The sequence below is a fragment of the Oenanthe melanoleuca genome, chromosome 5 (genome assembly GCF_029582105.1).
Source record: "Oenanthe melanoleuca isolate GR-GAL-2019-014 chromosome 5, OMel1.0, whole genome shotgun sequence".
NCBI classification, from domain to species: domain Eukaryota; kingdom Metazoa; phylum Chordata; class Aves; order Passeriformes; family Muscicapidae; genus Oenanthe; species Oenanthe melanoleuca.
Window position 1 is genome coordinate 36,354,699 of NC_079339.1, and position 10,722 is coordinate 36,365,420.

A 10,722-nucleotide genomic window follows, 5' to 3' on the forward strand; every position below is an offset into this window, starting at 1 on the left:
TAACATAACATGAGCACAATAAGTTGTCAGTAGTCTAGCGCCTAGATATAGTAACTAGATATTCAACTTCAGAGTGCATGAATGCCTCTGGATCACTCCTCAAATGAGCTAATAGGATAATTCTATTATTCTGACAATAATATTATTCAAAGATATCTTCCAGAATTTTGTAACCTTACCAGTGTGTATTAAATAGCAACACAGAACAATGTGTTCAGAGGCATTCATTTCTTCCCTTTTGAAGTATGTGGAGCAAGAACAGAAGGAAGAGAGAACAGGCAATCCTTACAGAGGTAAGAAAGGGACATAAACCTTGGTCAGAAGATTTCTGGTTTAAATTCCAATGTGATCATACTTGACTTTTCTGCCTCAGTAGACACAAATTTCACAGAAAAGGCAAATATGCCATGATGATTTTTTTCCCAAAGCAGCTCATTTGACGGTTATATAGTGCATCTTCTTGTCATTGTAAAATCTGGGCCTGGGATATGCTATCCATCTCAAACTGCAGAGAACACAAAATGCAAGACATGCTGAGACAATTCCACCTGCAGATACGGGCTAAAGAAAATAAAATAAATTAAAAACAGATACATCAGACAGGATTAGCAAAGCGTTGATCACCTGTTAGTTCCAACAATGTGGTAAGTTTTTTACTTTAGAAATAGGATCACTGTTTGACTAAGGTTTACATCAAGGCCTGTTCAACTCTTACCTACACTGAGTCTAGATCAGACCTAGATATTCATCTCTGCCCAACACAAGGACAGGGCTGATCCAGCTCTAGACTATGATGCCAGATTCTCTTCATAAATCATCACTACATGAACAAAAGGCAGAAAAGACAGCAGCTATTGTGTTCAGTGATGACTACTGTTTAAAGCTGACCTAGCAGATCAGAGAAACAATGCATTAAGGTTTTGGTTTCCTTTTGTCTGAGAAAAAAAAAAAAAGGACAAAAGCACCACACTGGTATCAGGATTAAATGTCAGCAAGTGAGGAAGAACTGTCTTCCTATAATAGCAGTTGTAGAAAACATGAGCAAATAAGCAGGTGCAAGGAACTTCTGGCACTGAAAACCTTTACTGGGGTGCCAATTCCAGAGTTCACAGCCCTGGTGCTTTACAGGATGGCTGCTCTGTCTACACCTTTGTGCACAGCCCATCTCTTCAAGTTGTGTCTCTTCACCTCAATATAATCTTTATTTGTTGTTAGTCAACAGCAAGTACCCCTTCTTCAGCACTTATAATGCACACTTCATTTCTTCACCTGAATGGAACCAGGCAATGCTTCACATCACACCAGTTGCACCAGTCTGCAGCAGCACAATGCCCATCTATCACCCAAGATTCCCCTTTACAGTGCTATGCTCCTTTCATACCTATTTCATATTGATGGATATATAAATATATTTCTTGCAAAATTTCATAAAGAAAGTCTCACTTTAGGATTCTCTAGTGTTTTCCTTCACAGAAAATAAACCAGAAAAGAAAACCCGACAGCCTCTGTCTCCAAATTAATTGCTATGTAATACCTTTTGACAAGAAATAGAACAGTATTTCTGTATATCTATACATACCTCAATAAAAGAGTGTGTGCATATACACATACATAAAAAGATATCACTGATTTAAGCCATACATATACTACACAGGTCCTGGATCTGTTTCTGGCTCCAGCCTGACGTCCTGCAATACAATGCCTGCTTTGGTTAGACAGCTGCTTCTGCAAAGGTTTTTAATAAATAATTCTGCAGTACCCAGCCCTGGAGGCAGCTCTGCAGAGCTGGCTCTGGGAGCCCCAGGGCCTCCAGTACAGCAAGTCGCCCCGGCTGTCTGCCTGCCTCACGAACTGGAATTATCAGTTCTGCTACATGACACACCTAATGCATTTTTAAATGCTTATTTCTAATGATACAATCTAAACCCCAAGAGCTACTACTATTAAAATATTAACATACAGCCACTTGCAGCTCTCTCAGGTAATTTTTTTTCTCATTTCTCACAATTTTTTCCAATTTTATCCAAATTACTAATGCCTCAATTGTTATCAACATGTTTGAACAAAAGCCAGCTGCCTCCAAATTATATTTGAACTGCCTTTGACCTCCAACTTGCACAGAAAAGTTTATGGTTCTATCCTAAAGGATATAATCCCCCAACTGATACAACAATAAGACAGACTGCAGTGGGAAAACAACTTGGTAGCCTTCTGATTCATTTGTTTATTATTCAAATGTAATGATTAATTAAATCCCTACCAATATTCCTACTTTAGAAAAGAAAGCTCTGCTTTGTAATTATCAGCACTGGAACCATCTCTTCATTAGCTCAACCTAAACAAAAGGACACACTGCAAAAACTTTCTTCTAGAAACTGAAACTTCAATAAACATATCATATTTTATTAATGAAATTACTCCATCTTTAACAAAATATTCAGAATCTAAAAAGAACTATCCAAGACTAATAGATTCTTGATTTATACTAAAAGTAATACTGAAAAATACTGTACTCAAATTAGCAAATTGAATTCAACTATGGTATCAATCAAGCCAACACAACATAAATAATTGGAAATTGGTTACTCTTTTCTTTCTCTCAACGAAAAGCAGACAGCTAATAAAAGTCAGTATATCAAAGGTCTTTTATAAAACATTTCACAATTAAAAATCATGCTTAACATTCCTAATGCCACCACACAGAAAGGATTTTCTCACCCTCATACAAATAACACATCAACCGCTGAAAAAGAGGTTATGAAACATGGTAGTAGTTTGCAAAGAAACATCACAATCAAGTAACAATTTAACCCACAGAGAGACTGGATTTGTGCTATGTTACTTCAAAAAGAGTATGTCAACTTATCATTATCTCCATGTATACACTTAAAATACTCACATACACCTCTGGATACATTTAAATAAAACCACATAAAACACCACAAAAAAAAAAAAAAAAAAAAAAAACACAATCCCAGAAACCTACCCATGTTTTGTTGGCCAGTTATTAAGAAGGGAAAGCACTGAATTAGAGGGAGACTCCAACCAACTTCAGTAAAGCTCAGGTTCATCTAAGAAGTTTAACGCTCACTGTTTTTAGTTCCCAAATCAACAACAGGGTTTTTAATCAAATACATACGAAGGTTTTAAATACATGGAAAACCACTCTCTTCTCAGGACTACATGACTGAGAAAATGAAATAAATCTGAAAGACAGTACCTCTATAGATACTGCATATCTACAATTTTTGATGTCAACAGACATTGCATAAAAGACGGAACAGTACCGATTACTACTGGGCCATTAAAATCACAGTTCTTTGGTCAAGTATCACTTTTGGAAAGTTCTGAGAAAAGCAAGGAGCACTCAGAAACACATTAACTTCTCCAAGAAGGTTTTGCATCAAAGCTCTGCTTTTTTAACTTTTATTTTTTAAACAACAACAAAAAAAATTGTCCACTTAGGAAAGTTGTCACCATCTTACATTTCAGAATACAAAACTGAAAAAAATCCCTATTAAAAAAAAGACAGGACTTCAGCCAAGTATTCAGCTACTTATTGCTGTAGTTGTAACTCAAGTCCCTTGAAATCCCTATGTTTTGGTCGTTTGTAGCGAAAACAGGTTTGGAACACTAGCAGCAATAGAAAACCCCTTGAAAACCTAGATATAGATACTGTTGAGTGAAAATCAGCAGAAACCATAGCCATTGGAACATAATAAAGCATCCTGTAAAAGTGAAGTGGAAGCTAGAAAAACAGGGCTGATTTAAAGTGCTATCCCAAAGCTGTATGTGGGCCAATGCCAGTAGAGAAAAGTCCATTCCACCCCTCCCCATCCAGACAGAGCCCAGAACATCAGCACTACTTCAAATGTAACAAACGCAGTCTTCACTCTGCTTCAATGCCTCATCTCCCCCTCCCTCCTCCAACAGGTAAAGAATCTTGAAGTAATTGCTAATTCCAAATTTAGGTGATATGCACAAATATACCGTTGAACAAAGTTTGGACAGCAAACAGTACACCTGAGTTCAGTCATACAAACTAACTTTTGTAAATAGCATTAGACGGATATATCCATGTTTCTAATATGAATCTAGATGTATTTTCTTACAAAATGCATTAATAGAAATATCCAGGCAAATACATACCATACAATAGCAAAAGCTTTAAGCCCCATTTAATAAGATGACTTTCTGATTAAAAATAGAAGGCAATTAAGATTTACTCAAAATTACGATTAAGAAAAGCTTTCACAGTGCAATATTGAAACTGTCACAAAGTTAAGAAAATACTGATATCAAAGTACAATCACAATGTTAAAGTAGACAAAACTACTATACAAGGGCATATCTTGTAAAATTAAAGGGAATGAACATAACATAGGGGACATCTCACGTCCCTGCTCTACATATCTCAATTCCTAGTCTTCAGAGTCATAATTGTGTCTTTCGAACATCAGCAGAAATCTTAGTAAAACTAAGGGGTTCATTCTTCTTTGTAGACCAGATTTCAAAGCCCAGTTACATCTTGAAAATACGTTCTTCATCACTGCACAATTTCAAAGTAGTGCAATATTGCCATGATGTGCTCAGGCATGAACACATAACCTGTGTACAGTGCCATTCCAACAATGGAAACTAGCATGGAATCTGAATTAACAGTTAAGGAAAAAAGCATTTGAAATAGAAACCGCACAAGACATCACAAGCTATAGCATTAAAACTTTAGTGGTTACTATTGTATAACATTATGTTTCTGATACAGACACAATCAACTGTGTTCAGCAATTATAAGCCAAAGAAGAACCTACTGAACACTGAAAACCAGAATGCCAGTAGAACAATCAGCTGAAGTGCAAAGGATGCCTTGCAAGTTATCCACTGCCTTGTCAGGCCAGAGCATGGGAAGTGTGATGGAGAACAGAAAATGGGCACTGAGAAAACACACATTTTCACATCCATCTTCTCAGATGTTGAGCAAGTCTTGGAGAAGTCAGCCCCATTCAGCCAAAAAGAAATAATCCAAAACAAAACAAAACTACAATAATATGAGCAGCTTTACTGAATAACACCATTCTTATTTGTGGATGACCTCCTTTTTAAGCAGACAGCATTAGGAGTTTCCTAACTACTTCACTCATAAAGCCTCAGAGCATCAGCATAGCTTCGAGTCAAGGTGTGTACTTAAATAAACACTCATTAGTACTTTACTATAGGAGATTACACTGAAAAATAAACTTCACATGAAGCTATCAGCTAAAAAATCTGTAGATGACCACTTTATTAGCTGAACTTCTAACTGGGAACTTTTGTAAAACATAGAGAACTGAGACAATAGCTCATAAAGTACATGTACAGTTGAACTTTTGTCAAGCTCTAGCTTGACTTTAGAAGCTTTATCTAAACGAATTCTGGAATCAGATTACTAAAAGATTGTGGTTTCAGAAAGCTTAAGGTTTCAGAAATTCAAAACTACATAAAGTGAATAAAAAGCTGTCGATTTCATCCAACTACCTGCGGGGATTCAGTAAACTTAGCTGGAAACACTATAAAACACACTGGAGATTAACAAGCATGATAAGGCCAGGCAGCAGTACTCAGTTTCCACAGGTGAAACCAGAGCAGCTGTGCGTGCTCTGCGCTTTCCTGAAATCACGTCTCCGCAGCACAGGCAGAACAAGCGCTCCACGACCGACTCGCCCAGGGCACAGCACAGGTATGAGGTGTGCCTGTTAGAGCTCCTTGGTGTATTTATAGTCCCAGAGGATTATACTGTAAGAGATACTAAAATGAAGGTCAACTCATAAATCCACGTTTCCGTATCAGTGCTCACTTGATACTGGAGCACAGCCACACACCATTAGTTCCCAAGGCCACTGCGCCCGCACTGCATCCATACAGCACCTGCCAGACATGACCCTCCTACAGCCAAAGCATCCAGTTTGAGCACAAAAAACATTTTTGCTCATCTGAGATCAGAAGTGATGCTTGTGACTCTCTTTACATTTGTACACTATGTGGTAATTACTATACGAGCATTTTATGAAAGTAAATGTGCACACGCTCTCACTTACTTAAATACTTTGCACAAGGTAAAAAGAAAAAAAGTACTCATGACTAATATAAATGCAGAGAAAACAAAAATTAGGTCTCCTCAGTGATACAGGCATGGCATAAAAGGAAGAAGGTATATTAACAAGGAATACGACATAAGAACCCCTACCTGAACAACTGTGCACAGTAAGTCTATAAAAACTTACTACTTCTCTTTTCCAGCAATCTCCATTTCTACTGACTTGACACGAGGAAAAAAAGAAGACTGATCACACCGTTGTAACTTGGGCAACCACTTTACATAACAAATGTGAGTTTCTTTACAAAACGGAGCAGAATCTCAGTAAAAGTAGCTTCTTGCTACTGCTCATACCCTTCTCTATGTTAATGTTTTAATTAATTTCTCTGCCTCTCAGCATTAACCGGATATGGCTCAGGATCACTCGTATTGAGACATCATTTTAAGTCAGGATCAAAACAGTCACACTTCAGAGAAAAGTATCTGTCATGCCACAGCAATACTTAAGAAAATGCACTGCCTGTATCAAAGGGCCGGATAAAGAAGCAGACCTATAAACAGATTTTATAGAGATGTCTTTACATGAGCATCTATCAAGTTCTTCCACTCTAAAACAGCCAAGCAAACTTACCAGCTCGAGGGTTAAATACCCATGTAATAAAAGCCATGTGACAAAGCAGCATGAAAGCCTAGGCTACCAAGGTTTTGCAGCGTGCACATTTACTTTCCTTAAGGGAAAAATACCAAAAAAAAAAAAAAAAAAAAAAAAAACCAAAAAAAAAAAAAATTTAAGACACTTATCCTTAACAGAAAGCTCGGGATTTTAGTCCAAAAGACAGAACTACCATAAGTCCAAAGATACAAACTTATGCCAGAAGAGAAACGGACTGGGCTGCCAGACGCCAAACAGCAGAGTGAGGATTATTCCCAGCCCGGGCAGGATGTTAGTTTGGAAGGGTGAGGAGCTGAGTCCCCGCCAGCAAGGAGGGGTCAAGCCTCGGTGCCAAGCGGAGACTGCCGCTCCTCCGGCCGCCGCTCCTCCGGCCGCGCTCGGCGCCTCAGGCCGGCTGCCCCGGCCCGGCCCGGCCCCGCTCCGCTCCCGGCCCCGCTCCGCTGCCGGCCCCGCTCTCCTCCACCCCAGCGAGCCCCGCCGGCGGCAGCGCCCTCAGCACGAGCACGGCCCGGGCGCTGCCCGAGCGCGGCGCAGGGCCGGCGGAGCCGCCGCACCCGCCCGGCGGGCTCGGGGCAGCCGCGGAGCCGCCGCCGGGCACAGCGCGGCAGGGCGGGGGGCAGCCCGGCCCCACACACACACACACACACACACACACGCACACACACACACCCCACCCCGCCCCGCCGGCCCGGCCCGCAGAAGGATACTGAATACGGTGCGCTCCCAGGGCTCCAGCATGTAGAGCGCGGTGACCAGCAGGTACTGGTAGTACAGCCACGACATCTGCTTCCACGCCGAGCCCAGCGCCATGGCGCTCCCCGCCGCCAGCGGCCCCGCGCCGGGCCCAGGCCGAGCGGAGACGGGGGCGGTGCGGCGGGCCCGCCCTCCCCGGCCCCGCCCCGGGCAGCGGCAAGGAGGCACCGGGCCTGCGGGGCCGGCTCGGGGCGCTCCCGGGCGGGGGGAGCGGCGGGGCACGGCCGGGACACACACCGCTTCCCGGCCCTGCCCGCTGAACGCCGACATCCGGCCCGGAATGGTTAAATTATGTGTCTGACCCTGAACCTGGTAACCTCCCGGCCCGAGTCACACCGAGAGATGCTGCTGCAACCTACTTCCTATCAACCTGTCTAATCTGAATTAACATTCTGGGAATCACGGTAGAGCCAAAGCCTGTGCTTGGCAGGGCCTAAGGGCCCCGTTAAAAATGTCAAAAATTATCTGCACGAGTTTTCAGCTTCGTTCAGTTGTCGGAGGGTAAAGCCCACCCAAAAACGTGGCTGAGATAAATGCGACCTTAAAATAGGCCAGCTCTGCCGAGGTTAATCCATATGGATAGGGAAAACAAAGAGGTGATGAATCAGCTGTTTACTGTGACTGTTCCTAACGCTGCTGTTCCTAGCTGTGACTGTTCTAAGGCACTGGAGCCAGAAACCAGAGGGTGTCGATACCCCTGCCCTGAGTGCCGTTTGGCCCAAGGCAAGTTCCCAGAGACTGCTGTGGGACTGTGTGATCAGGAGGCCCTTGGCAGTTTATGCTGGCACTGTGGAAGGCACATGTTGAAAGCCCGCTGGACGGGGATGTACACAATCATCAGGCACCTTATAAACAAGGAGAGCGTGTGTTGCAACTTCCAGGCACTGGGTCCAGGCCAGTAGCCCAGACCACATATTCCAAGTGTGCACAACATAGGTTAGAAACTGGAATTGACCCACTATACTTAGTCTGCTTAGTAAATCAATTTGCAGTTACGTCACTGAGCAATGTGATTCTGTCCTTGTAGCCAGCCCACCACTACCTCCACTTGTGCTATTTTTACAATGAAAAATAAGGAAATACAACCACAGGAGAATGCACATTTGAGTTACTTATACAGCTGCAAAATACAACTACAGGACCAGGAAATAACACTGAAAAAGAAAAGCAGCTGGCAAAGAAAACTTAAGACTGTACTATTTTCTATGGCAAGAGTTTGAAATGGAATTTGATTCACCCTGAAGACATTTAGACACACCTTATCTATACAAAATTATTTGAACTGAAGGAGAAATGAACTGCCTATGGGAGCTGTTGCCACTATCCAAGTCTGCTGTTGCTTGTTGCAGTTGCTGCTGGAGGAGTCCTGTGTTGGTGTTGCTGCTTAAGTAAACAGTGGTAATCATGAAAGGTGCCTTTCTGTATAAACATCCAAAGTTCAAGGGCAAGTGGGGTATTCAGCACAACTGAAGCATTACTCCCATTCAAAGCTGCAAGAACAGTATCAACATGGAGCAAATGGGTCCAGTCTTCTCTGCTCCTGATTCCTAACAAGACACTGCAATTCAAGTGTTAAGGCAAGCAAAATGCAGCAGCAAGAAAGGACCTGAGAGGAAAGGTAATGCCTAGAGGCATGCCAGCTTCAAAATCTCCTACATCTGCCCTAACTAACCAGGTAGGTGGTCCCTTACTCTTTTTTGGTATGGTGCATACTCATGAGATTTTTTTGCTAGTTAGCCCCTTATAGAAATGGACATTATTGCTCTGTATAGTTTCCCCTCCTTTAGCAGCTCCATTCTACCCCTGCTTAGGGACTGTCATCACGCAATTATTTTTACTGATACCACCTGCATCAACATTTGAGCCCTTGAACTACATTCTCATGTGCTCATGTTTCCAGCAGGTCAATGCAAACATCCTTAACCTGACACTACAGAGAGCCTTTGTGTTTCATCTGGAATGTGAAGAGAGGTAAATCAAGGCCAGCATGTTCTAGAGCACAGAACATATTCCCTATTACATCTGTTCCTCCACACTGCTACCAAGAAACAGCTCTTCATACATCCAGAATTTCCTGTGTTACACTTCTTGGCTCATGGCACACAGTAAAAATTTATCCCACTTCTGATACTGCAGGTTAGATACTACACTAATGAGTCTGAATGCAGGTAACAAAGATGAGATTGAAATCTTGTCTTACTCATACCCCAAGCCTCAGAACCAGCAGAACTCCATTTTGTTCTTTGGTTGCATATGCAGAGGAAGGCACATCATACCAACTGCATCAACAGCTTTACTTTATCAAACAGAGGTTTTCTGCTGATTTGAAAATAGTAATTCAGTGCTTTTCTTATGTAATCCTGACAGAAGAACCAGCATGTTTATTTCTTCCTAATCTCATGTAACAGCACAGAATGAGCATGTGTAGATCAGTAAAATACCGCACCAAGGACTACAAAGGGTAACCAAAGAGTTACAAGATTTTATTATAATCTAAGACACAAAAGATGTTATTCAAGTCTCTACCTCCTAAGTTCAAATATTTATGACACTTGCTTAAAGCACATATAACTAGTTATTCCTAGTACTATTACAAGAAAAATACATAAATATAACTTCTTTTCTAGACAGACCCTTGTTCGAGGTACAGTTAAAAAATATCAGGTTATAAGAGATGTTAATTATAAATAAAAAGCAAGAGTTTGCCTCTTGGGCAGGTATCTGAATGAAGACAGGGAAGGATCCAGAATTAACAATACCTTGGCTTCATAGATATAAATACCAAGTAGCAGAAGCTCTTTGTGCTTCCATAAAGCTGTAAATGTATTAAAGAAACAGAAAAAGATATAAACTGGTTCTATGGTAATAGATCTAACTATAAATTTCTTCCTAAAATGTATCATCATAAGGAAAAAGGACAATGAAGTCTGGTATTTTTTTCATATACATATTAATATGTACAACATTTAGCTGTATTCTAGGCATTACTAGGCAGTTGATTTGGATGATCAGTGGCAGAACAGTCCATGCCTCCAAAATCAATATAAGCTCATCTTCCACTCTGTATAAAGAAGTTTCCTTTTTTTGGATCTTATTGAACCAAAAATCCAAATATCATGACAATTTCTTCTTTATCAGAGTGTCCTGGTTTTGGCTGGGACAGAGTTCATATTCTTGTCAGTAGCTTGGACTTAGTCTGAGAATAATATTCTCACAAACACCC

At 41.3% G+C, this 10,722-nt stretch overlaps 1 protein-coding gene across 1 annotated transcript; it reads right to left on the reverse strand.

Annotated features, from left to right (window-relative positions):
• Window positions 1–2,382: 2,382 nt before the first annotated feature.
• SPTSSA (serine palmitoyltransferase small subunit A) lies at window positions 2,383–7,678 on the reverse strand. The gene is made up of 2 exons (XM_056492131.1): window positions 7,454–7,678; window positions 2,383–4,650 (listed from the first exon to the last, which is right to left on the reverse strand). The coding sequence occupies exons 1-2, from the start codon at window positions 7,554–7,556 to the stop codon at window positions 4,547–4,549; spliced, it is 207 nt and encodes a 68-aa protein (XP_056348106.1). The 5' UTR covers window positions 7,557–7,678; the 3' UTR covers window positions 2,383–4,546.
• Between the last annotated feature and the right edge of the window lie 3,044 nt (window positions 7,679–10,722).

Excerpts from the sequence above, each read along its gene's own strand:
- SPTSSA (XM_056492131.1), bottom strand. The coding sequence starts at position 7,556 with ATGGCGCTGGGCTCGGCGTGGAAGCAGATGTCGTGGCTGTACTACCAG. Across the intron at positions 4,651-7,453 it reads CTGGGAGCGCACCGTATTCA|ATTCCATGCTAGTTTCCATT; the intron begins GTATCCTTCTGC and ends CTGTTAATTCAG.